This window comes from Pinus tabuliformis, chromosome 2_1, assembly GCF_031772625.1.
Source record: "Pinus tabuliformis cultivar Carrire ecotype Pingquan chromosome 2_1, CPIR1, whole genome shotgun sequence".
Lineage (NCBI taxonomy): Eukaryota > Viridiplantae > Streptophyta > Pinopsida > Pinales > Pinaceae > Pinus > Pinus tabuliformis.
This window is the reverse complement of record NC_142299.1, coordinates 709,492,228-709,520,160: the sequence shown is the minus strand read 5'-3', so window position 1 is coordinate 709,520,160 and position 27,933 is coordinate 709,492,228. Positions and strand designations below refer to the sequence as shown.

The following is a 27,933-nucleotide window of genomic DNA, read 5'->3' as shown; positions in this document are numbered from 1 at the left end:
TTTCACATCGACCCCTAACTGAAAAGAAAGGACATAAAGAAACTTTTAGAAGAGTCAATAGATGATATGCATACATATCGTGACTTTAATGGGGACTGTAATGTCTATTTGATGTTGGTAATAAATATATCAAATATCTTTAAGCTTGTCTCGCAGGCGGCACAAACATATGCAGGATCACCTCGAATCTCCTGTTTTCCATCTGCATATTTAATTCCAAACTTTGAGGCTAATTGGACTTTTTCTCTTATCCCATTAATGGCCTGCAATTGCAAAAGAAGTTAAGATCCATAGAACTTCTATCATTTTACCAAGTTATATAGCATTCATTGGTGAATGAATGAATGAAGGAATTTTAATGAAGTCCAAGAGACCCCGTGATCTAAGGGACCTAGACTCTAAACCAAACAAGACATCATAATCTCAGGTTTCCCTCTAAAATAACCTTTTTGCCATGAATCTTGATCAAGAAATTCGCAATTTTATGAAGCCTTGCTTCCTCAAACAGTTTTCTCAAATTTTTCACCTTTAAATTACTTTCAAATTGATTACGAATGTCCTCATAAGCCGCACATTCCACGATGAAGTTCCATTTGGTTTCTATCGCTCCTACCCTACAAAAGATACAAGTTCTTTCTTCCCACTCTCCTTGGGGGTTGCCCATCTACCTATTTCGCACCTAAGATGGTGAGATCTAATCCTCAATTGCTAGCAAAATTTTAGCCTTTCCCTTGATAGCGGCACTGAAATAAGTATTTTCATCATGTGAGTGAGATGGGTTAATTTTTTTGACATATAGCGCTAACTTTTCTGCCAACCTGTTTTTCCCACATGGAAGTTCTAAATTTTCAAGCACCCGTTTTTTCCTCTTTGGAATTAGGACAATCTTGCCAATTAATTCCCCATTTGCTCATCCACTTGTCATTTTACTTCCTCCAAGTTTTCTTCTTACGCTTTAGCTCCTCTACAACAATCAACTTGGGCCAATAATGTGCATCCATGCTTTCCACCTTTTTTAAATAACTTAACAAATGAATGATTGTTGAAGCCTCCATCGGGAACATTCCAGCCTCAACTAGTAGGATCTCATATGGGACCATTGATTTGACTTTGAGGTTACTAATGATTAAGTGCTTTTGAACTCTTTTTAGTTGTCTCCACTTGTGAATTGACATGCTTCTCCCCCAAACTTCACATCCATAGAGGACAATCAGGGTAACCAACACTCCAAAAAGAGATTTATTGCTTTTTCAGTCCCATAATTATGCTTTCCTACATCTGTTCTGAAGAAGGTAAGAAGCTCTTTAACCCCCTTTGATCCTTTTAGTTATGCACGTCTCCCAGTTGAGCTTGTTGTGAAAAATAATTCCTAGGTACTTGTACTCTTCCACTATCTCCAAGGATTTTTCCTCAAATATAAAGCTAAACTGCTGCTTTTTCTGCTTCAAAGAGAAGATCATGACTTTGGTTTTGCTACTGTTTGCTTGCATCCTGACCTCTTGACAAAAGAGCTCTAAGGCCTTCAAATGCTCTCTCAAACCATGAGAATATTTTGTAATTAGGATAAGATCATCAGCATACAAAGGTAGCTTCGCCACATAACCTGCCAGTGGAATACCCTCTCCACTGGTGTTGTTTAGCCATTCTTCTAACTTATTAATATATAGACCAAATAGAGTGGGGGAAAGGGGGCACCCCTGCTTGACCCCAATGTCACTACCAAAGCATTCCAAAAAGCCATCTTTAGTTCTGATTTTTGCACTAACTTTCTCAAAAACTTTATGGACAACAACTCTATATTCATTTGAGATTCCAAGCTCTTCCATTCTTCTCCACATATTATCCCCAGGAACAGTGTCAAAAGCTTTTTTGAAGTCAACAAAGCAACAAAAGGCTTCCCCATCCTGAATGTCCCATATTTGTTCGATGAAGTGCCTAAGAGTGATGCACTGATCAATTGTAGAGTGCTTTGGCCTAAAACCAGCCTTTCCTTTTGCTCTTTTACCCTCCTTTTTTGCCCAACTATTGATTCTATGCTCCATCATGCCCCCAAACAATTTTCCAAGAAGAGGATTGACCATAATAGTGTGATAATTAGAGGGATTATTGATGTCTCCACTTTTGTAAGGAGGGATAGCATCACTTGTTGTCCATTCACTTGGAAAATTATCTTGTGTAATCTTGTTGAAGATCCTTTTGATGATTCGGGCCAAGATCTCAACACCCCATTTTAAAAATTCTTCCTGTAACCCATTAAAGTCTTGGGCTTTACCACTTTGTAAATTCTTTATATCACGCTTGTCATCGTGTACTGAAAATAACATGGTTGTAGTGCTGATTATGGGGGTGATATGTTTCTATTGTTTTCTCTCATAGAGGAGCTTTTCATATTCCAACCAATGTGTATCTAATAAATTATTATCTATTTGCTTTCTCTTTTGTTGTAGTTCCTGCCAAAATCCTTTGGGGTTGTGCTTTCCCAAAGAGATTAATTCATTCCTTCTTGAAGTCACATAAATTTATGTTTTTGTTTTTATCAGATTTTTATACTTTTTCTTACTTTCTATGTTTGTCTCCTTCTCCTCAAGGGAACTTTTAGCAGCCTTGCACTCTTCATCATACCAAGGATTAGTTGGAAAAGTGTTTGATACCCTCTTCTTAGGTCAAGATCTTTTGCACGCCTTTAAGGCTTTGTAGATCAGAGGGATCAACATATTGTTTCCAATGCATTCTATTTTTGCATTGTCTCCCTTGTTTTTTGTGTTGTTTTTTCCCACTGAAAGTGTTGTTCTAGGGTAGCAACAAAGAGGTCTTGGTTTTCTTGATTTATGAGGATTATTCCATTTTCATGCCCTTTCTTATGACACTGTTGGGCCTGCCCTTCTTGTACCCCACATGTGCGTATGCCCAACTTAATATAGAGAGGCATATGGTCAGAATTCATCTCAATAGGACAAGCCTCAATATTGAACTCTAAAAAATTGCAAATAGAGCTATGAGAGCATATTACATAGTCCACCACACTTTGACCATTGTATGTTTTCACGTGATGCCACCGGATGTTGGCCAAGGTTTCATGCCATTGCAAATTACCATGTCATAGAGGCTACATAAGCCTAACAACTTAGCGCCAAAGTGTGAGAAGTCCTTTTCCACATGTGCTCTTCATTCTCCTCTAACCAAAGAGGATTGCTATCCAATTTCCCATCACTTCCAAACTGAATACACTGATTGTTTCTTGTCCCAGAATTAAAGTCATTGATTAGAACTATATCTCCTAAACTCCTGAAGGCAACAATATCTCTTTTTAAAGTAGCATAAGGGTCTTCTTTATCTAAATTTGTCTTCTTGTAGAAATTTGAGTTTTTTGGGGCAAAGTAACACACAACTAGCCTGAATGTTACTTTGTTGTATATTATATTTAGCCATATAAATTGCTTATTTGGATCCTCTTTTTCCACTTTCACTATTCCACTCCACATTTCTCTTATTAGAACGGTGATCCCTCCATGACCTTTCCCTGTACTAGTCTCTTCATTCCACACTAAAATTTTACTATATCCTTCGAATTATGGAACCCTACAACCATCATGCTCATGGGTTTCCGTAAGGATAATGGTGTCGTTCCCTTTTGATATGGGCACCAATCCCAGTCCTCTCCTCCACGAGTAACCTCTACAATTCCAACTCACCATGTTTAGATACCCTCGGGGAGCCCCGAATCCCTACTTTTTATTTGTTAATCGCTCACTGACTTGGGCTTTCCCATTTTTCAGCAACGCCCATTTTCCTGCGTCTCTTGCTGATTTCACTTTCTCCCATTCCTTCTTTCGCTTGTCTTGTTGTTCTAGTCTCAAGTATGTCTATCTCTTCCATTTTCTGCCTTCCAACCAATCCTATTTTCTTGTTGAATATAACATGTCCAATTCAACATGTCCTTGAGAAAATCCCTTGATAACATATATGTTCTTTCTTTTTCTCCATAGTCTTTCAAGCCCTTGATGATGACATTTGTGGCCTTGTCTTGCCTAGCTTTCTCTTCTCTTATTTGCCTCTTTATTTGTCTCTCATGGTTTATTTTTGCTCCGCCAATGCTTCCTTTACCACTTGAACCCAAGATTTAGCTTCTTCTATTTGTTGCTTTAGTTTTTTTTCCCTCATTTCCATGTTTGCAATTTTTTATTGAAAATATCTTCCATCTGATTTTCTCTACTATTTTTCCTTATCCCTCTGTCTTTTTTTTTCTACTAACTTTGTTTGCTCTAACTCTTGTTTCAGCATGATCAACTCTTGTTGCCCTCTTTCCATATTGTTTTGTAATCTTATTACCTGCTCTTTGAGAACCTTGTTTTCCCTTTCAAATTTCTCACTAGCCTCCAAAATTTATTTTAATTTGAGATCTTCATGAAGGAAACTAACACACATAACATAAACTCAATTAAATAAACACTTAGAAATATAGAAGCCAGACATGGCGGAAAAGGCCTCAGCCTTACAGCATTCCTCACATTCTCATTATTAATCAATCCAATATACAAAGAATGATAATAGTACAAATAAATACATGAGGAAGTTGGTCTCAAGATAGTACGTCTATCTTGGACAAACTTGGTTGAGATATTTTCTCAACAAAACACTAATCTAGGAGAACTAGTTGGAGAGAATCTCTCATCCTAACTAAACTCCCTAGTTTGAGGAACTAACTCTTAATTCTCAAGATTTGATTTATTTAATTATGATTTTTGGATTTATAATTGTTTTATTATGAGAGTGAGGCTAACACTTCATGTTGCCCTTTTAACTCAATATACTCAATTCTTTTTCTCATGCTCACGATTTCGCTTACATAGAGCTCTGACGACCACAACAATAGAGTGGTTGTGGCGTTGTATGTGTCCTTACTGCTCTCTTCTCTATTTGTTGGAGTAGCTTCACTTTCATTTTGCTTTGGCCTAGGTTTCCTCTTGTTTTGATAAGGTCTTTTTATTTTTGTTAATATCCCCATCTTGCTCTGCCTGCTCTTCTACTAACATATGCATTTTGGCATTAACAATTGTGTTGTTTTTAATTGTTTTTGGTAAGATCCAGGTGAGTTTTTTTCTCTGTGACTGTCTTAGCTTTTTGGCTTGTATGTGTCGTAAAATCCCCTTGTACTGCTTTGCATTCACAAAGATCAATCTCTCATTTATGCCAAATACATTGGCTTGAGAAAACTCTGGGAGAAAGGGATTCCAGTTCCCACTTGTATTCTCTGCAATAATGTTGGGATAGGGCTCCATATATCCTCTTGAGATTTGGAGATTGGGATTCCAAGATGGGCACCAGCCTTCCTCCAAAAGCATCCTTAGTACTGAACTCAATATTTGCATTTGATAATCTCCTGCTACATCGTGCTTGTTTGAGGTATTTTTTCTTAACTCTATGTTTCGTGGGTATTTAGTTTCCACCAAAACAAGCTTTTCTTCTACATTGGGCCCCCCTGTCCCCATGCTAGGTTATATTACCACTTTAATTGTCAATCACAAGAGGCTTAACCGAGTTTAAGGGGACCCAAGTTTGAACTGTTCTGGTTTTTGTTTGCCCATTTGAACTGTTCTGGTTTTTTATGCCAGTATGAAACACAAGCAATGAGCAAAAGCAAATAGTCTAAAAAGGAGAGAGGTGGGCCCGACCTGTGTTTCCTGCTAGGAACCAAACCTCGACTTGAGCGTTGTGTCTGACTGCTGCCTGGAACTTCGAGAACGTTGTCTACAACACCGCTTGATCGTTGCCTGAAACTATTGCTGCCTCCTTAGAGCTGTCGTTGTCTCCCCTAACTACTATCATAAACTATCGTTGTCTCCCCTGCACCAATTGCTATTCTCAAGACCGCCTATCGTTGGTCTCACTGGTCCAAAGGAAAACAGAAAACCCATAAGGAGGCCTATCGTCCCACCTTTCCAACGAGGACTTCGTTGGTAAAGGGGCCATAAATGTACGAAGTATCGAGAAAAGTAATGCCTTTAGGTACATCATGGCGAATGAGGGATATCATTTCTTTGTCGGGCTTTGGAGTGCCATAGAAGGCAAACATGCCCATGCAACCCAATCCTTCTGCTGATACTTCTAATCCTTGCGACCCCAAATGTAATCTACAAATTTTTGTTGTTGCTGCTAATTGTGCCATTGTTGTTGTTATATAGTCACTTTATCCCCTTTTTCAAAATCACGGCAAATGTTGTTCCTTTGATTGTGGAGTGTGTGTATTTATAAATTGAACGCACATAACAGTTAACCACATTCTAAATGACAATTCACCTAATTCGCCGATCCTGGCCAAATTCATGTAACACGATCACTTTGATTCCCTATCCACCGAATGGTCAATGAATGCGATCAAATATTTATAGGAGATAGAAATAAATTATAATTATGAATGAATGACGTCCATGAGACTAAAAATAGTCTATGTGACCATCAATGTCTTGTTTTCACCTTTTGCAATTCAATCCTTTTCTTATTCAAACTAATGATGAGCTGGCCCAAACTTCTAACAGTCCCCTTGCTGAAAAGACAATGCCAAGGAACCGATGCTAACATATTGTCATAACTATCCCTAATTTTTCTAAAAGCATCACATTCCAAAATGATTTTTTTTTCCAATTCCACTACCCCAGAAATGCAAAAAGTACACACCCAATCTTCCCAAGCTTCTTTAGGTCTTTTCCACCGCATTGTTTCACACCAAAGTTGATGCGAGTTAGCTCTTAATTGAGCAATAAGAATCTTTTCTCTCCATGAAATTCTAGCTCCAATGTACTATTTTTGTTGGAGATCACAAGTGGGGTTGAATTCCTCAACATAGTACTTCTTCTTTCTACCCAAATATTTTCCCCATATACGCTTACAGAACTTCTCCATAACAAAATTCTTTAACTCATTGCTATTTGAGGGACGGGCATTGAGGTAGATATCCCATTTTTGCATCCATTCGTTGTTTTGTCTCCTCCATGTTTTCTTTCTTTCACTCATGCCTTCATTGAATATAACTTTAGGCCATCTACCTACTCTCATTTGCTCAGTTCTTTTTAGATATTGTATAAGACACACCATATCAATTGCTTTGATGGGAGTTGCTCCTGTTTCACTCAACATTATCTCATAAGGAACTGAACTTTTTATTTTGTACTAGCTCATGATCAAGCGTTTTTGGATTTTCTCAATTTGTTTCCATTTTGAGATAGGGGTACTCCTAGCCCATAATTCCCACCCATATAGTATCACTGAAAAAACTAGGAGTCCAAAAAGCAATTTAAACATTTTCCATTCCCATAACTCTGCCTCTCTACATTTGTTTTGAAGAGCATATAATTCTTTCCACCCTCCTAAAATTCTCTTCTTTCTGTAGTCCTCCCAATTAAGCTTGTTGTTGAAATTAATCCCAAGGTACTTGTACTCATTTACTTCTTCAAGAATGTTACCCTCAAGGAAGAACATATGTTGGCTCTGCTTCCTTTTATTAGAGAAAATCATTATTTTGGTCTTGCTGGTATTGACTTGCATCCCCGTTTCTCTGCAAAAATGCTCAAGGGCATATAGGTGCAATTGCAATCCATGTGTCGATTTTGCAATCAACACAAAGTCATCAACATACAAAAGAAGCTTTATCACAAACTCCCCCAATCAAACACCATCTCCACCTTGCAGATTTAGCCACTCTTCCAATTTATTAATATATAAATAAAAAAGAGTAGGGAATAAAAGGCGGCCTTGCTTGAATGCAATGTCACTTCTAAAGCTTTTCAAAATTCCTACTGAAGTTCTAATTTTGACTTTCACCTCTTCATAGAGCCTATGAACAACAACTCTATAATGCAAAGGAATTTCAAGTTCTTCCATTCTACATCACAACTGATCTCTAGGGACCGTGTCAAATGCCTTTCTGAAGTCAACAAAGCAGCAAAATACTTCTTCTTTGCCCCCCAAGCCTTTTCAATAATGTGTCTCAATGTGATACCATGATCCACTGTAGAATGCTTTGGCCTAAATCCTACTTGCCCTTTTGCCCTCTTTCCTTTTACCTCTGCCCACTTAGTGATTCTATTTTCTACGGCGTTGTCGAAGAGCTTTGCAAACAAAGGATTGATCATAATGGTTCTATAGTTGGAAGGATTATTAATGTCTCCACTTTTAAAAAAAGGATATTGCTAGACTACTTGTCCAGTCCCTTGGGAATCCTTACCGGATGACATTGTTGAATATTCCCATGATGTGTGGTGCAAGAATGTTCATTCCCCACTTATGGTCAACTAACAAGCGGCCCAACATTTCTAGAAAAAGGAAAAAATTACATTAAACGACACCAACGAGAGGGCGGGTCTACTTTCCCAGTGCGAGCAGTAAGCAATTGGCAGCGTAGCTTTATAAGAGTCAATGCGTGAAGAGATATATACTTATCGGATGTGAAAGCACCCCAAACTATGCACATTTGACCATGTTGATTTTTCCATATATATATATATATATATATATATATATATATTTATATATTTCAATGGTTGATGGGAACTAGTAACCTACACAGATATATGGAATAGAGTAGACACAATTTTGTCAAGAAAATAGTGGAAATTCTAACAAGATTTTGACAAAATTCGGCAGAAATGCATAAATTTTTGGAAATCTAGGTTACATCTGTCAAGCTTCAGGATTTTGGGTGCTACAGGGGTTTTTTATGGTGTTGAATCCATTTCCACCAAAAAAAAAAAAAAAAACCACTCCAACAATCATATTTTTTGAAAAATTTATCACCGGATTTCAGCAAAAAAAATTGTGGTTAAGGCACAATTGTCGCCTCAGTAGACAATGCCTATGCAACAACTAGTAAGCCACATATATCAGAAACTCATAGTTCAGCTTAAGACCGAGAGATCACCATAAACTAGAACTAGAGCTCAAATCTTGGACTCCAACAAGACGCATATCCTTCCAACATTATTTATCATTTGTTCACCCCACAAAGTAAATGGCCCTTTCAACAACACTATCATCAATGAAAACATCATAAACAAATCTTGCATCAATGAAAACATCATAAACAAATCTTGCATCAGTGAAAACATCATAAACAAAGCTCACATTATTGAAAATGTCATATTTCAATATAATATTTATTATGGTGTCGAAGAAGGTTTCAAATATAATATCTATTGATGGATGAACAAGATTAGGAATTTTGTGCATATTAATGATGATGATGATTACTGTCCACAAAGACCAATTAGGTCAAATTTTTCTAAATTTGTTTTCATTATTTTATCGAAATTTCTTGAGTTAAGATTGTAATTTTTAATTATTTAAAATATTTTTTACTATATAAATAAAAGTTGATTTTAAAAAATATACAATTTAAATATATGATTTTATCAGATATTTATTTAATTATAATAATTAAATCAATTTTTAATTTTATTATAATTTTATATTTATATAAAAATAAATTTATTTTAACTATATTAAATTGGTTTTAAGATAGTAAAAGATATCATTATTATCAATTATGTTTATATTGATAGGGAGTTGTCTTTGGTACGACTTTTTGGAAGCTTTTCCGGTGGGGTTTTTCGGTCTAATTTCTCTAAAATCCGGCAAGAATATATTGAAATCACAAGTTTGATGGGTAACCCTGCACAATCGAAGTGCCCTAGGGGTTTTTTAGGGTGTTGAATCCATATATATAGTAAAAAAACTAGTTTAAATAACACAAATCAAGATTTCACCTCAAATTTTTGCGTCGGATTCCAACACCAGAAAAATCCAAAAAGTCACCCTAAAAACAACTCCTATTAATAGTAGGAGCCATATCAATGTTCTCGATTATATTCAACATTCAATGAATTTAACCATGATTGATTTTAATAAAACTGATATGTATGTTTTTTTTATTAAAAATAGTTTTTTATTTATAATGATTACATTCAACATTCAATGAATTCAACCATGTATGACTTTAATAAAAATGCTAGGTATGTTTTTTATAAAAAATAGTTTTTTATTTATATGACAAATAAGAATGGGAAGTTGGTTTGTTTGTTTGTTTGTTTGTTTTTTTTGGTTAGTAATGTTAAATTTATTTAATCTAATTGTAATTAGGTTCATGAAATTTGAAATGAAGATAATTAAATTAAATTTAGATATTATGAATTAAAATTCATATTAAAATTAGTAATTTTTAAGTTTTTATTTTTTCAATTTTATTAAGTTTATAGGTTTTTGATTCATATGAATGGATGTTTTATTAAGGTACTTTGTGTGAAAAAGTCACTTGTTCAAATCCCAGGTGGTTGTTCACTCTATTTTATATATATGTTTTTGTTATCATTAATATTTATTAATAATGGTTTTATAATGATGATATGTACTAGTTCACTTTATTTTTAACATTAACAAATACATTTTATTTAAGAGTATTAAAGAAGCAATCTTTTTCTAATAAAACTAGAGAAAATAATATGATTCCTTTTAGGGTTTGGAATTCTTACCTTGAAATTCTTTAAGAATGTGGGTGGACAACATTTCAAACATCTCTATAAAGTAAAAACTTATTTGCACCTAGAGTAGCTAGGTGCTCTACAACCCAGTATGGGAAAATGTTTTATAAAAGACATAAAGTTTGGGGTTAAACAACACAAATAAAGGAAAAGCTATGGGCATCGAAAGCTACCAAGCTAAAATCATAAAGATCAAATGGCCTATCCTTTGCATACACAAGCTCTTCAAGCTGGAAGTCAAGCAAGGTTTCCTTAAACCCTAGACTGAGAGCCTCATCAAACCTATATTTAAAAGTGGCGAAAAAGCAATCCCCCTAAATATAGGACCAATATGATTAGCCCTATTTTAGTGGAGTTATATGGAATTATTTTGGAAAGAGATCATTGTCTGGCTAGAATGCCATGGAAAAAGAGTTAAAGGCCACGTCAAATTTAGGATCTATCATTCAATTGTGGGTCATCTTGTTACGCTTAATATCCTTGCAAATGAGTGTTGAATAATAAAATCAATCTCCTATGTTGTTTTATTGAATTTAGAAGAGCTTTTGACACATTGCACAAGACTAAGCTTAGGAACGAGTTAGAAATGCTAAGAGTTCCTTTCAAGTTGAGAGTTGTCAAAGTAAGGTTATACCATAACATTATTGCAAATTTTAGGAACATCAAGGACTGGTCAAAAGAAATTGATTGTAATTAGAAGTCAAGCAAGGTTATCTACAATGTCTTATCCCTTTTAGTATTGATATTCACAAGTTACAAGATTGTTTGGAACAAGCAGGTTGTGTTAGCTCGACTATTGTTGGTATAGTCATCATCCTTCTTCTTTATGTTGATGATATTGCTCGTGTAGTGAGGAGTCTTTGTAATCTCGACAAGCAACTAAGAATCCTCAAGTAGTTCTATTCTAATATGAGTATGCTTGTTAACACTAACAAAATGAAAGTTATGATAATCAAATTCAAACATATCACTTACAATAATTCTATGTATGACACCAATAGAATAGAGGAAGTTCCTTCATACAAATAGCTTGAAATCAGTATTCATTAAAAACGTAACTAGAACTATAATTCACAACCTTTTCCCCTTTAGTCTTTATTTAATTTTTGTGTGGTCTCCTTTTTCTTTCTTTTATCAATTCCTTCTCTCACTTCCCCCTTTTATTAATTAATATTATTTTTAATAATTATTGGCGCTATTTTTTTTGTAAGCTTGGTAGGACTACATCTTCATCATGTCCAACTTCTCACCCCTGATCGGGGGATAGCACAAGATTTGAACCCAAGACTTCCGGTTTAGTGAGACTTCATTTCCACGACCTTTACCAATTGAGCACCCAAAGCGGACAATTATTGACGTTATTTTTAAAAATGATTATTGTTAGCTTAATTTCCTTCATTTCCTTTTATTTATCTTTTTAACCTCCTCTTTTTATTAATGTTCCCCTTTTTATTTTTAATTTTTCCCTCTCATTATTTCTTTATTCAGTGAGTTAATTAATAAAAATTTCTTGTTTTAAAATCATTAACTTTTTATATTTATTAACTTATTATTATTTAGTTAATAAAAAATATAATCGAATAAATTATTATTAGTCAATATTTTAAAATTTCAAATTATATTTTTCAATTTATATAAATTTATATATGGTTCTCTTTCTCGACATCTTTATAATCTTATATGCTCACTCTTTTCTAATCACTTTTTCATTAGTCCTTCAATATGGGTGGAGTGTCCACCCAAAATATTGGCCATTATCTGGGCATTGTCCTCAATCTACATACACAGTAACAATACCCAAAAATAATACCATTACTATTATTATGGAGTGTGGAAGCATGCATTCTCTTATTAGAATTATAGTGTTAAGAAAAAGATAATTGAGTCAAGGGTAGGTAGAGTGGTTAAAACGGGATGGATGTTAACTCCTTTGCCACCCGAGGGATGTTAACTCCCTTGCCACCTGAGTTCAATTCCTCGAAAATGACATGTTGATCTTGTTGTGATGAGGCTAGAGGAATATACAACCTCAAGGAGCATCTCGGTTCTAACTAAGTGATATATTCCTGGTATATTTGTCTTATAGGCAAATCAGACAGATCAGATATGTGATTGGTGTCTCCGTTCTTACTAAGTGATATATTCTTGGTATATTTGTCTTATAGGAAGATCAGATATACTCTTGGTGGTACAGTAGCAGCTAGAAGGTTTGATCTTGGGCCTAGCCCAGATCACTCCAACAAGTTACCCATCCACCATGGTAAAAAAAAAGAAAAAGATAAATGGAAGGTAGAAAGCTTATAATGGACAAAAACTATTGTAAATCAATGAACCTTTGGTTTGGGGATAAGAAAAAAATTCTCCTTGAGACTCTTGTCTCTCCATCTTATATGGTTGTGAAGTTTAAGAATGCATGTAATAGAGCCAATCCCTAAGGCCACTTATGGAGGTGGGGTACAATTATTATTTTGTTTGTGGATCATTTCAAATTTTCTTTCTAAGGTCACTATTAAGCTTTTCAGCAATATAAAATTTACTTGTAGATACAAAATTATTGTGCTCAAAAAATTTACCACTTTATGCCATATCAACATTTGTAAAATTGATGTATCGCTGACATATGACAATACTATAAGCAACTACCAACCATAAAATAAAAAAATACCAAAAAATGTAAGAAATTGCAATTACTCCCATACGTCAGAGTTGGCTAAATTTAGGAGAGTCAATTAAGTTATATTTTGGGAAAAGTCAAATTTAGAGTGTGTCTGCATGTTGAGTTATTTTAAGCAAGGTGCAATAGCTAGGTCAAAAAGCGTAAATACCCCTCACACTATTCATTGTAAAAATCAAATTTTGTGTGATCAATTGAAAAACAACAACTAATATGTTTTACCTCATTTATCTTTCCAAAAATCCAAAAAAACATGACACCCAAAATCCAAAAAAACATGACACCAAGACAACGGAGAGGATACTTTGACAGCGACCCAAGGACCGAAAAAGACAAAATATTTTTTTATATCAATGGATGATATGCATACATACCGTGGCTTCAATGGCGACTTTAGTGTCTACCCGATGTTGGTAATAAAGATCAATGCAGTCGACATCAAGTCTCTTCAAGCTCGCCTCACAGGCGGCACGAACATATTCAGGATCTCCTCGGACATCCCATTTTCCATCTGCATACACCCCTCCAAACTTTGTGGCTAATTGGACTTTGTCTCTTATCCCTTTAATGGCCTGCAAGTGCAACCAAAAGCTTAAGTTAAGTTCCAGAAGAACAGGGCTAAGCTATATGGCATTCACTGTCAATGGTAATTGTAAGGAAGACAGGAGGGGGGCCATCCAACCTTTCCAATGAGGATTTCGTTGGTAAAAGGGCCGTAAACGTCTGAAGTGTCCAGAAAAGTGATGCCCCTGGAGACAGCATGGCGGATGAGAGATATCATTTCGTCGTCGGGTTTTGCAGCGCCATAGAAAGCAGACATGCCCATGCAACCCAACCCCTGTGCTGATACTTGTAGTCCTTGCGACCCCAAACTCAATCTACGCACTGCTAATTGTGCCATTGCTGTGTTGTTATGCACTCACTGTACCCCTTTTCCAAATCACCTTCGACTGTGGAGTGTACGTATTTATGGATTGGACGCAATGAATAGTTAACCACAGTCTTAACGAGATTTCACCCAATTCGCCGATCAGTAAGAGAGCGGCCCTACTTTCTCAGCGCGAGCAGTAAGCAATCGGCAGCTCAGCATTATAAAACCGTGCGTGAGGAGATATGTACTCTATTGATATGTACTATGAAGGACACCAAAGCTCAAACTATGTACACGTAACCATGCTGATATTTCGAGATATACATAAAATATATGTTACTTATCATTTGCTACCTCCTCCAAAAGAAATGGTCCTTTCAACAACGCGCCAGTAAAAATGTCATTAACTTATTGCTAACGTCAAATTTCTCCATTAACTTGTATCTCACGCGACATGCTAGCGTCAAAATTCTCCATTAACTTATTGCTAGCGTCAAATTTCTCCATTAACTTATTGCAAACGTCAAATTTTGAGATATACATAAAATATATTTTATATATATATATATATATATTACTTATCATTTGCTCGTTCCTCCGCCAGAAATGGTCGTTTAGCTTATCTCTTTATTCATTGAATTAGTTAATAAAAAGAAAAATTAAAAGTATTAATTTATTATTATTTATTTAATAATAATAAATATTGTTTTAAAATTATTATATTATTATTAGTTAATATTTTAAAATTTAAAATTATATTATTTGTTAGAAGGTTGTTTTTAGTGTGATTTTTTGGACTTTCTTCAATGTAACGACTAATTATATCATTATTGTTGTTGTTATCTAGTCACTACACCCCTTGTTCCAAATCACAATAAATGTTGCACATTTGACGATGAAGTGTGTGTATTTATAGATTGAACATAATGAATAGTTAACTATAGTCTTCACCTAAATTGACCAAATTTATGTAATACAATCACTGTGATTCCCTTTCCACCGACTGCTCAATTAAATAAATCAAAACTATGGTCAACCAACATGCGGGTCAACAAGCAATCGGCAGCTCAACGTTATAAAAGTCCATGTGTGAAGAGATATGTACTCTATTGGATATGAGGGATCCAAAGCTCAAATTATGTACACCAACCATGCTGATATTGGAGATATACATAATAATAATAATATATATATTGAAGTTTTATAGTGTATTATATTAGATATCACCTTATGAGGATTACCCAATGTAATGAGTGCTAAGTGCACTATTCAAAAATCATGAAAAATTACTCAATTATGACTATTTCTCATGGAAATGATAGATAAATGAATTATTTAACGCCCTTTACAAAATCAACTCTTTTTACAAATCAATATAAGTTCAATGCCAAGACCGTACACTGCAATGTCCCTCACATAGGGGTTGGCAAATATAGGTGGTGGATCGGGTCATTTTGCCCCAACAAAATTGCATACCATGTAAACTCTTGAAATGAAAACACAAATGGTAATGAAGTAAGTTGACCACAATTTTTTTTATGTGGAGGACTACACTTGGTAGCCTAGGCACTGCAACTGATCGTTTTATAGAAGCAGTCACAATGAGATTTTTGTAATTTTCCTTTATGATCCGTAAACTACTGTGGGTATTCCACTGGACAGTTTGTCACAACAAATCCGTTAATAAAATATTAAGATGCACAATTTCTACATTATTACAGTTTTGTTAAACTTCTAGATCTGTAAATTTAACTATAATTAATACATGCATGTGAATGGAAATTATGCAAAAAAGTAGAAAACGACAAAATAAGCTCACACACACACATATAAGACACAAGATATGCTTTGGGAAACCCTTTCGAGAGAAAACCTAGCTGGAAGGCGAGGCTACTTCATTCTCTTTCTCTGTCTGGAAAATAAGGTTGCAGGTACAAATAAGTAATGTCTGTGGTATGTGGGCTGCTACAGTGGACATATCCTTTCTGTGTGCTTTGCTTCCTATCTCTCCTAGCTATCTTTGAACAACTATGGAACAAAATGTTCTAAAAAGAATGGAATGCCTCTTCCTTCTAGTGGTTTGGTTATAACACAACCCGATAGGCTACTAGTAGTTAAGCTTAATTGCATCAACTCTTAACTAGAGTTACGACATAAACACTTCTAGAGTCTTTTACATCAAAAACACATGGCTAGCCCCTTTTCCATGAATAATGGGGGATGACGCAACATCCCCCCAAACTATAGGTGTGAAAACAAGAAAGTCAACTTCTGAGTGACATAACTTTTGCATATAGACTTTGATTGGCGCACTTCTTGCATCGTTGGAAATAAATTTTTGTCTAGAACAACATGAAAATGTGTTGCCCTGGAGCAACAAAGTTTTACCCCCAAAAAACGTCATTTGATGTCTCAAAATTCTCATAGAAGTTTTCAGAACCTGTTTTGCCAAACTGGGTCCTGTTGGTAAAAATAATCCCATGAGCTAATTCCTCCACTTTTTCCACTTCAAATGCATCGAGATGGATGAAAAAAACATAATGATCCAATCCGGATAACACCTCCCCATTTTGGGAGGATTTTTTTCTCTAAAAGCTTTTATTGAATGAGGTGAGGAAATATTTCCTTTAGGTTTTTCCGGAAGCTATCCCTTCAACCCAATCTGCTAAAGGTCATGCTGCCCTTGTCTTGTAGTTCTGGACCTCTTCTGGAAAATTGTCTCTTCTGTCAACTTTGCCTGAGCATCTGGTTCCAAATCCTCCACCAAAGGTAAGACATGTTCCTCTTCTTGATCTAGCATGGAAGGCTTGTAGATTTTCAAATTCTCCACATTCACAATTGAGTAAATGCGCATATATGGTGATAAACTGAGTCGATATGCATTATCACCCACCTTTTCTAGTATCACAAAGGGACCATTTCTGAGGGCCTTGATTTTCTTACCAAGCCACTGCAACCTCTCCTTGTTCAACTGTAGCCATACTCTGTCTCCCACCTTGAACGATTTATCTGTTCTCTGATGATCATGCCTAGCCTTATACTTCTCCTGTGACTTCTGCAGTGTTTCCTGTACCTATTGATGGATCTTCCTGATCTTCTCTATAATTTTTTCAATCCTCAAAGCATCTCTTGTAAGATATTCTCTCACTCCTCCTTGTTGCCCATATGCAATATCCAAAGGTGAAGGTGGTAAATATCCAAAACAAGTTTCAAATGGGGACTTTCCTGTAGAAGTGTGGACTGCTCTGTTGTAAGAATGTTGTATATATACTATATTTTCATCCCAGGTCTTCGGATGCTTCTGATTGTATCCTCTTAGAAGCTCCACCAAAGTCTTTTTGACTACTTCTATCTGCCCAATGTCTGCCTGTGGATAGAATTTTGTAGATCTCTTCAACTTTGTATCTATCTTCTCCCAAAATGTAGTCCATAATACATTGAGAAATCTTGTATCCCTATCTGAAATGATGCTCCTTGGTATCCCAAAGTGCACCCGGACCTATCCAAAGACAAGTTTGTTTCTTCTTTCTTATTAATGGTTTTTTTACAAGGCATCAAAACACACATCTTGTTGAACCTGTTAACTACCACGAATAGGTAGTCATGCCCCTTCCTAGTTTTCAGTAAACCTCCCACAAAGTCAATGGAAATGCTTTCTTGAGGACAAGTAGGGGATGATATAGACCTTGTTTCATGTTGTTAGGCTTGTTAGTATAATAAAGCATGCATCCTCTTATGAACCTAGCTACCTGCTTTTGCATCTTGGGTCAATACACATACCTCTCCAAGTTAGCCACGATCTTCCCTACACCAAAGTACCTTGCAACCTTAGAGGTGTGAACCTCTCTAATCAATTGCAGTCACTCACCTTTAGGAACACATAGCTTTTCTAGCTTGTAGAGTAACTCATCCTGGAGATGGTAGTACATGATGTTGTCACCATTGTGCACATGAATCTGGCTCTGCAACTTCTAATACACCTCCTTGAAGTCCTCATCTTCTAAATATGTCTCTTTGTATGCATCATGAGTGAATGGCTCCATGTGCATATGAGTCCCCAAAGTTGTCTTTGATGTGGGTGGCCTTGAAATCATGTCGACCAACTTGTTTGTGCTTCTCTTCTTATACTTGGTCAAATGAAACTGTTGTAAAAACCCCATCCACTTGTAATGCCTGGTATGATGTAGCTTACTTTGGGCTTGCAAGTGTTATGTAGAATTCTTCTTGAATGTGTACGAAAATAAACCACTTTAGGTTGTGGATGACAAACAACCCTAACAATAAAAATGGTTGTTAAATAGTGTGGATCTACAGCAAATGATAGAAACAAAACCCGCATGTTGAAAATAGCAACATGAAATGATAAAAATAGCATTGCTATAGATAGCATTTCGGGATACATTCCAATTTTAATTAGTCCCTAAATTAAAATTCGAATTGATCTCAGTAGTTGTTTGTAAAATAATTAATTAATTCATCTTGAGTTAACTAGTTGGAGAAAATCAAACATGAAGTCTATGTAAAGACATGCAACAGTTATCCCTTTGATTGAAGAAGTTATCCCTTAATGAAGAAGATCAGAATGAGTTGTACTTTGAGTTGTAATTAGTTAGCTCAGTTAACTGAGTTAAGACCCATTAGATTAGTTCCAACAGTTTGTGGGACTGATTGTAAGTTTAGTTAGTCAATGCATGCATGCATGCAACTAGTGTACTTCAGATAACTGAATATTCTCTAATAAATAAGTCATGCATGTCAATTCAGACAGAGACCCTGTTGAGATCAAAGGATGGGATAGTGTACTATCAGTTGTAGGAATATTCCCATGAGGATATTTCTCGCATGCAGAAGGAATTCTTTCCTTGAGGATTGTGCAGTTATTTCAGAGGTTAGTGAGCAGTGTGTGAGGTAATTACACAAAGGTGGCAGCTTGAGGACCCAAGAGAAACTGTGCAAGGAAATAGGAGGCTTGGAGGGAAGAGGAAAGGCAGATATGTTGTCTATTATGTTTATGAGCAGCAGTGAGGGATTGTACTGAGAGCTGGATAGCTTGTGAGCTAAAGCTTTGTGTAATCCTGAGATATTTCCACTTGTATGATAATATAGATAGTGGTGTTTTTAGTTGAGGCTTTCCCCTAAGTATTTTCTATGTTTCATGTGCATTGATTCTTCTTCTTATGGTTATATGTGTTCAGCTCTGATTCAGCTAGATCTTTAAGCTTCTGCAAAGAAAATTGATAGTAGAAGTAGATTATAGTATTTTTCTTTGGTATATTGCATTATCGAGTTAATCTACAGTCAGATTTTCTACATAGATCTCAGAGGTAGATTTGTTGAGAATTTGCAGGAAATTCTACATGGTATCAGAGCCAGTTTATTAGAGCTATGAACAACATATTGAGAAGGGAACAATTCGAAGTTTGAAGTTCTTGATTGCAGGTACAAAATCGAATTCTTATCACACCTCAAAGTTCACCAATGGCGTCCAATGGCTTGACACTCGAGTATGCATTGGATGGCAGCTCGGATCGCATGGAAGCGGTATTAGAAGACAATGGCTTGAAGGATTTCATTGATCAAGAAATCCCCAAGCCAGCAACAACTAATGCCCAAGAATTAGCGTAATGGAGGAAGTGTGTGGCGAAGGCGAGGAGGATTCTTCTGGAGGGAGTTCGAGACCATATTGTCTCGAGTCTCCATGGGAAGGAGACTCCATTCTCAATGTGGAAAAAATTGAAGGACCTATATCAGAACAACAACGACCAGAGGAAACTGGCGCTGAAGGACAAGCTTAGGAAAATCAAGTGTGAAAAGGGTGACACTATATCTACATATCTGAACAAGCTCACCACCTGCAGAGATGAGCTTGGAAGTGTAGGAATAACAAAAATCGATGATGATATGGTGAGACTTGCTCTCCTCGGTCTTCCTAAGAGATGGAATAGCTACCAGGACTCAGTGAATGGAAGAGAGAAATTTCCGGATTGGGAACGACTGTGGTCAGATCTGATGCAGGAGGAGATCAGGAGGAGCACACGAGATGGTTCTTCATCCAAAGAGGATGAAGAAAATATGGCCTTAGCGAGTAAGGCAAGGAAAGGGAAAGGGAAGGCTTCCCATTCCAAATCGAGTTCTTCCCATGGTGGGAAGAAGATTGACAAATCTAAAGTGCGATGCTTTAATTGTCATGAGGTGGGCCATTATGCAACAAATTGTCCACAGAAGAAATCCAAGAAGGGATCCTTGAAAGGATCAAATGGTGAGGCACTGGCCTCACAATTCGAATTGGATTTTACCCTCATCGCATGCATGGTTTCATCGATGGTGGGTTGTGTTTGGTACCTGGACAGTGGAGCCTCATTCCACATGACCGACGACAAGAGTTTATTCAGTACCTTGGAGGAGAAGGACCTCCAAATGCGCATAGAGATGGACGATGATGGAAAGTACCGTGTTTTAGGGGAAGGCAAGGTTGTGTTTCAGAGGGAGCATGGAGCTCCTTTCACCTTGACTGATGTAAAGTATGTGCCTGGACTGAAGAAGAACCTGGTATCCGTCGCAATGTTGGAAGACAAAGGCTATGATGTAGTCTTCATTAAAGGAAAGTTGTTCCTGAGACACATCGCCACGGGTCAGACCAAGAGGGTTGGTATTCGAGTGAAGAATCTCTACAAGCTGGAGGTAGATGACTATGCTACATTGAGTTCCAAAGCAGAGTTGGTGCAAAGCCAAGATATTGGCGAGCTATGGCATAGAAGATTGGGTCACTTGCACCATGTGGCCTTGAAGATCATGCAACAGATTTCTATCGGACTTCCCAAGGGTAAAATCGAGCAAGTGGACACATGCAAAGGTTGTACCTTGGGTAAGTATGCAAAATCTTCCTTTCATGATCGAGACAGTCAAGCTGAAGCAATCTTGGAGCGAGTTCATACAGATGTGTGTGTACCATTCTCGAAAGCCTCCATCGCTAAACAAATGTACTATGTGATTTTTATTGATGATTTTTCTCGTAGATGCTGGATCTATTTCATGCAGAAGAAGGATCAAACCTTCTCAAGGTTTTGTGAGTTCAAAGCCTTGGTTGAGAAAGAATCGGGAAAGAAGATCAGGGCCTTGCGAAGTGACAATGGTGGAGAGTATGTCTCTCAAGAGTTTAAGGACTTATGTGCAGCAGAAGGAATTAAACGGGAGTTGACGGCACCCCATAACCCACAACAGAATGGGGTGGTCGAAAGGAAGAACAAAATGATTGTGGGAGCAGCTCGGGTGATGCTGCATGACCAAGGCCTACCACTTCATTTGTGGGTTGAGGCATGCAATACAATGGTATACTTGTAGAATAGAAGCCCACATCGCATACTTGGGATGAAGACACCAGAGGAGGCTTTCTTCGGGAAGAGACCAAATGTGGGTCACTTCAGGATCTTTGGCTCATCGGTTTATTGCCATGTGACCAAGGATGCCCGAAAGAAGCTAGAGCCAACAACAGAGTTGGGGATACTTGTGGGGTACACCGATACTCCCCACAACTATTGGGTGTATTTGCCTACCAGGCAGAGGACAGTGGTTCGCAGAGATTGGATGATAGGAAGTACTAAGTTGTAGTTGGGTACCTTGCAGCCGGAAGAGTTCTTGCCAAAAATTACTGGTGAAGACCGGGTCATGTTCAGACACAAAGGAAGTGGGCATGCCATGCAATTTGAAGATCTGATCCATGAAAAATTGAGCGACCAAAGTCGGTGTAAAAGGGTGGGGTAGGGCGCAAAAATGAGCATACTTAGAAAGTCTGTCCACAACCACCATGATGACTGACTTGTTTACTGACTTTGGAAGACCCGTAATGAAATCCATAGAAACCTCCGTCCAGATTGAGGCCGGGATGGGCAATGGTTGTAATGTGCCTGGGAATTTGACTATTTCTCCTTTGTGGCGCTGACAGACATCGCATTCAGCTACAAAAGTAAGAATTTCCTTTTTCATACCTGTCCAAAAAAAATATCTCCGATTGCGAGCATACCTCTTCTGAAAGCTTGAATGTCTTGCAGTGGGAGATGAGTGCAACTCTTACAAAATGTGGCTTTTGAGGATGGATGTTGGTGATATTACTACTCTGTCCTTGTAGCGAAGAATCTCATCCTGCCACGAGTAGCCCATTATGGAATTTGGATCCGCCTGCAATTGATTAATGAGTTGGGAGAGCCAGGGACATGAAAAGCATTCCTTGTGAGCTTCTTCAATCCATTCAGGAATGGGAAGGGAAATTGTGAGCAGGGTGCTTTCCTCCTCAAATTGGCAGAGGATAACGCATCTGCTACAATATTTTCGTGCCCTTTCTTGTAAATTATCTCATAATCATATCCCAGCATTTTGGCGAGCCATTTATTTTGTTGTGGTGAGGATAGGCGTTGCTCCAAAAAATATTTAAGGCTTTGATGGTCTATACGGATTTGGAAACGTCACCCCAATAAGTATGGTCGCCAGGTATCTACTGCATGTAAGATGGCCATCATCTCCTTCTCATAGGTATATTGTCCCAGATTCGTCCCACTTAGTTGTTGGCTCGTGAAGGCCAAGGGAAGACATTCCTGCATTAAGACCGCCCCAATACTCGTACCCGAAGCATCACATTCAATCACAAAAGATTTGGTGAAGTTGGGTACTAATAAGACTAGAGTGGAACACATGGCATGTTTGAGAGCTATAAAGACCTGTTGTGCTTCATCATTCCAAAGGAATGAATTTTTCTTGAGGAGTTGAGTTAATGGCCTAGCAATGCGACCATAATTGCAGACAAATTTGCGATAGTAGCCTGTGAGACGCAAAAATCCTCTCAAGCTCTTAGGTTGAGGCCACTCTTGCATTGCCTAGATATTTTTGGGGTCCACCCTGACACCTTCACGCCCCACAATGTGGCCCAAATACACAACTTCTTCCATGCCAAAATAAAACTTGGACATCTTGACAAATAATTTATGCTTGTGGAGTAGTTGCAAGAGCAGAACTACATGCTGAAGATGTGTGGCCCAAGTGCGACTGTAGATGAGGATGTCATCAAAGAAAACAAGGACAAATTTTCTGAGATATGGTTTGAGCAGGTGGTTCATAAGGCTCTGAAAAGCGGACGGGGCATTACAAAGACCGAATGGCATGACCAGGAACTCATAGTGGCCTTCATGAGTTTGGAAAGCAGCCTTTGGAATGTCTACTTCTTTCATGCGAATTTGGTGGTAGCTTGAGCGAAGGTCGAGCTTAGTAAAGAATTGAGCCCCATTTAGTTCATCCAACAAATCATCGACAACCAGGATGGTAAATTTATCTTTGACTATCAACTTATTAAGGGCCCTAAAGTCTGTACACATACGCCATTCCCCATCCACCGGCGATGAATAAGGACTAATGCTGGGATGAATGACGCCTGCTTCCAAGAGTTCCTTGATTATTTTTTCTATTTCATTCTTTTGGGAAAATGGATATCTATATGGTGCACATTTGGTGGTTGGGCCCCTGGGACCAAAGTAATGCTATGATCATGTTCCCTCTCGAGGGTGGAAGCTCATGAGGCTTGTCAAACACTGGCAGATGGTTGTTTAAGATTTGTTGCATCTCAAGATGAATATGAAGAGAATTGGGTTCGAAGGCCTGGATGGCATTAAATTGAGCTATAACTCCATGGTGGCCCTTTTTTAACAATTTTTCCATCCGATGTGAGCTGATGATAGAGGGAGCTCCCGCCTGGAGTCCGCGGAGGGTATGTGTGTGGTTGTTCTGCTTAAAGCTCATATATAACTCCTGGAAATCCATTGTGATTAGGCCAAGTGTGCAAAGCCATTCAGCACCAAGGACAATGTCGCACCCTCCCATGAGTATGGCAAACATGTGGGTCTTTAACTGATAATTCCCCATTTGAAGTTTGACATTTTCACAGCAGCCTTCACATTTCATTGTTCCCCCATCAGCAATTTGGACCTGGAAGTTAGAAACTGCTCGGACAAAACAATTCACTGCTTTCGCGACTCTTTGATGGATAAAATTTTGTGTACTTCCACTATCAATCAAGACTACTACTGGGCGATGCTTAATAAAACCTCTGATTTTGAGAGTTTGAGGCGAAGAAATCCCTGCCAAAGCATGCAGCGAGATAACTGGTTCTTCAGGTACATTGTTTTGCTGGTTGTCCTCTTCTTCCTCCTCTGGTTCCTCAAGTGGTGGGGCTTCCTCCAATGGACTATGATCAATAGCATCAATTTGAAAGAATTTTGGCTCCTTTCATTTATGCTCAGGGGAGTATTTCTCATCACAGTAGTAACATAAGCCTTTCTTTCTTCTTTCCGCCATTTCTGCTAGTGACACCTTTTGAACCTTGAGTGTTTGGGTAGTGCTTTGAGCATGTGGGGGCGACCCTTGGCGATGAAATTTGGGTGATTGGACTGGGCCGCTAACGCACGTTCGACTTCATGAGCTATCTTGCAAGCATGCAGCCATGAACTAGGGTGGTGCAGTCGGACGTGGGCTTGTATGGCTTCTTTGAGACCACTGACAAAACATTTCACATAGAACTCATCGTGTAGACCTCTAGTGCAGAAAGCTAAGGCTTCAAAGGCTGCAACATATTCATTCACTGTTCCTGCCTGTCGGAGCTTAGTGAGATGACCCAAAAAGTTAGATTCATGATAAAAGTGATCCATAAGAGCTTTTTTGAATGTCTCCCAAGTCAAGGGCCTGCCATAGCAACGTTGATGCCATTGCCACCATTTCCATCTTCCATTGTCTAAGTATATGATACCCACACTAAGCTGAGTCGCATTATCCAGGATGTAATTCAGAGTGAAATATTGCTCCATTTGTGCTATCCATGCGGCTGGGTGAGAGCCATCAAATATATACATGTCCAACTTGGATGGTCGTCGATGGGATTGTTGGTGGGTGCCAAAGAGGTGAAGCGACTAGCTAGACTCACCCTCACTGTTTTCATTGCCAATATGTGCCTCCTCGCATGCCTCCTCCTTGCCCTTCAAGAGTGTTGTATTTAAGTTCTGCAGCAGCGACACGAGCTCGTTCAATGTTGATTCAAGTTTGTCAATCCTCTCATTTGCCAGAGCTTGAGCTCTAGTTTCTACCATGCACCGATCCGATGTACTTGAAATTTTGGGACCGCTCGAATTTTTTGGCACTAACAATTGAATGGTACCACCTTTCTCAGCTCGTCGTCCTGATTCTAATGGGCTAAGTCACCAATAAGCGCCCTGGGGGGTCTAAGACTTTTTTTTTTTTACTCCGAACGGAGTTTTACTCCTTGCTTATGAATACTGCAGTAGCCGAATCACAGAAATGTCAATGCTGCCAAAAGTCCTACGACAATCATGCCTAGGTATAGGAACCCACACAGCTACTCAGATCTGGATGGCGGATCTGATGGATCTGAGAGATCTGAATGGCAGAACTAATTGTTGTTGCGGATCTGATGGATCTAATAGATCCGAATGGCTATTCTGATAGATCTGGACGACGAAACTGATTGTTGCTGCTGCGACAAAACCTCACTTGTGAGATCTGATCTGGCAAAGATTATACATGATCCAGAGATAGAGAAGGGAACTATGGTCTCCAAGAGTGTCAGGTGCTACAGATCGCAATATACATAAGAGTCTGACAGTAGTACTCGGCCCAATTTTTCAGGGCACTAACCCAGGAGGATCAACTGTACCCTTAACCGTACAACCCGACTACCCTATCGTACGCGCGGGTAATCTCTCCAAGTGTTGTTCTCGGTGTACTGTAGCAACAAGACGGTCGATGGTTTATCTATGGTGAGGTTTCAAGGGAGCTAGGGGGCCTCCGATATACCAAGAGGGTACTTGGAAGACAGTCCGTGCACGGTTCTGTCTAATGCTCTACTACTCGAAGGGGTACCCACATGGGTTACAAGGGAGTCCAACAAGCGTGACCACCTCTTGTATTTCCTACGTGCATGCCTCCCCAAATCTGTAGGTTTATGCGCTCAACGACAGATCCCGTGGTTTAAAGATGCCGGAACACGTCTCCAGCCAAAAAAAAAATTGGTAAAAATTGGAGATCCCACCGGCCCTGGAAAGCGCTCTGATACCACTTGTTATGCTCTTAATCTGCAAGACAATACCAGAATACCAAATATGCGAAGAAATATACCCAGAACATAGAACAATGAGAAATAACAGCAAGTACTTTATTATTCAGAAAGCAATGTTCACTTGCCTCTTCGAGGGGGCAACCTCCAATAGAGGAGAGCTCGATTAAAAAATAAGACACGATGCTCCTCGAGGGGAGTCTATATCCTTTATATAGGATTCATACATGCAATACCATGGGGTAATACCATGGTTCTTATTAATACCATGGCCCATTTGCAACTAACTATGGTCCCTTCATTAAATGCGGGTTAACCACTTATAATTATTAATATGGGCTTTATTGACTCTTTACTTAACTATAACTATGACTCGACCCTATTACATAAATAAGGGGGTTAGGGTTGGACCCTAACATATATGATGGAATTAGTACAAGATAGGAATAATGTGAATGGTTTTACCCTCTCCATCCTTATTACCAGGATTGAGGAGGTTGTCCTGAATTGCTAAAAATAGAACTTCTATTTTTAGAACTTCCATTTTTCATTCCTAGTTTCCCAATTCAACAGTGTTACCCAAAGTGCTATTTTTAGCATTTCTTGTTGCACACTTTTCAACACTCCCTCTCAACAAGAAAGGCTTCCACTCGAACCTGATCCTGTAACTCTGGAATGTTCTGCATGCAACACTTATACCAAGAGTGGTTGCTCCAGCAACTCTTGGAACAAAAAAAACTCCCACTGACCTCTCTGTTGGGCTAGAAACATACTCTGATGCTGAAGCTCTACCTGCTACTGACAAGTGCTCCCTCTTTGCCCTCTAAGCTACTGCAACATCTCCATGCATCTCGCACCGTTGCAGCCTCCTAGCTCTACACAGTCCTGGGACTCCTTCACTATATCTCTCTCTGTTGCTCCATCTGCATCTGTCTCTACCCAATCAGTCAGTCCTGCTACTCCTCATCGAGGCTCCCATAACAAAGTCGAATCAAATAGGTTGGGTACCTCAAGGATCCTGCCCCTCCTCCTTGGGATGATCACTCCACATTGCCCACCTCCTACCTGGAGGTATGGCTGCATATGATCTCTCTGCCTGTGAGAAACCTCGGGCAACAAACCTTTCCTTATGTTTCTCAACATTGCCATCAGTTGCCTGCTTTACCTTGTAAATCCATCGGGAACTAACCACTGATTTGTCCGCAGGTCTAGGGACAACATCCCACACACTGTTCCACATGATAGAATCGTACTCTTCTACCATTGCATCAACCCAGACTGGTTGTTGCACTGCCTCCTAAAAAGAAGAAGGTTCGGTCGCTACACACTCCCCAACCAGGGCCATGTAGCCAGTGTATCTCTCAGGAGATCTCCTCTGTCTGCGATGAGAGGATGGCTGCCCCACATTCTCTCTTGCATCCTACATCAATCTATCAGCTTCCCGCGAGCGTTTCCACCCGTCTCTGGAAGACTCTCCAGGAGTGGTGGTCTCCACTACTGGATCCTCTGCATGTGGCTGATCCACATCATCAGGAGGCTCCTCCTCCTTTGGAACTAAAAGTTCCTCATCGCCATGCAACTTGAGCTCCCTCTCAAGTGACACTCGCATGGCTCTCTGCTCGTCGAACTTCAGATCCCTGCGCACTATGGTCCTCTGACTGGCAGGCAGAAACACATGATAGTTGTGGGGTGTATCTGTGTACCCCACAAGTATCCCCAACTTAGCTGTTGGGTCTAGCTTCTTCCGAGCATC

General features: G+C 38.5%; 1 protein-coding gene across 1 annotated transcript in view; it reads right to left on the bottom strand.

Moving 5' to 3' along the window:
• Positions 1-14,132, bottom strand: part of LOC149202561 (putative aldo-keto reductase 2) — a 78,080-nt gene extending 63,948 nt beyond the window's left edge. Inside the window, exons 1-2 of the mRNA XM_089403187.1 lie at positions 13,886-14,132; positions 13,578-13,775 (exon numbers count right to left, since the gene is read on the bottom strand). Coding sequence (XP_089259313.1) covers positions 13,578-13,775; positions 13,886-14,104 — 417 coding nt within the window. The 5' untranslated portion in view covers positions 14,105-14,132. The remainder of the gene's footprint in view (positions 1-13,577; positions 13,776-13,885) is intronic.
• Positions 14,133-27,933: the final 13,801 nt, after the last annotated feature.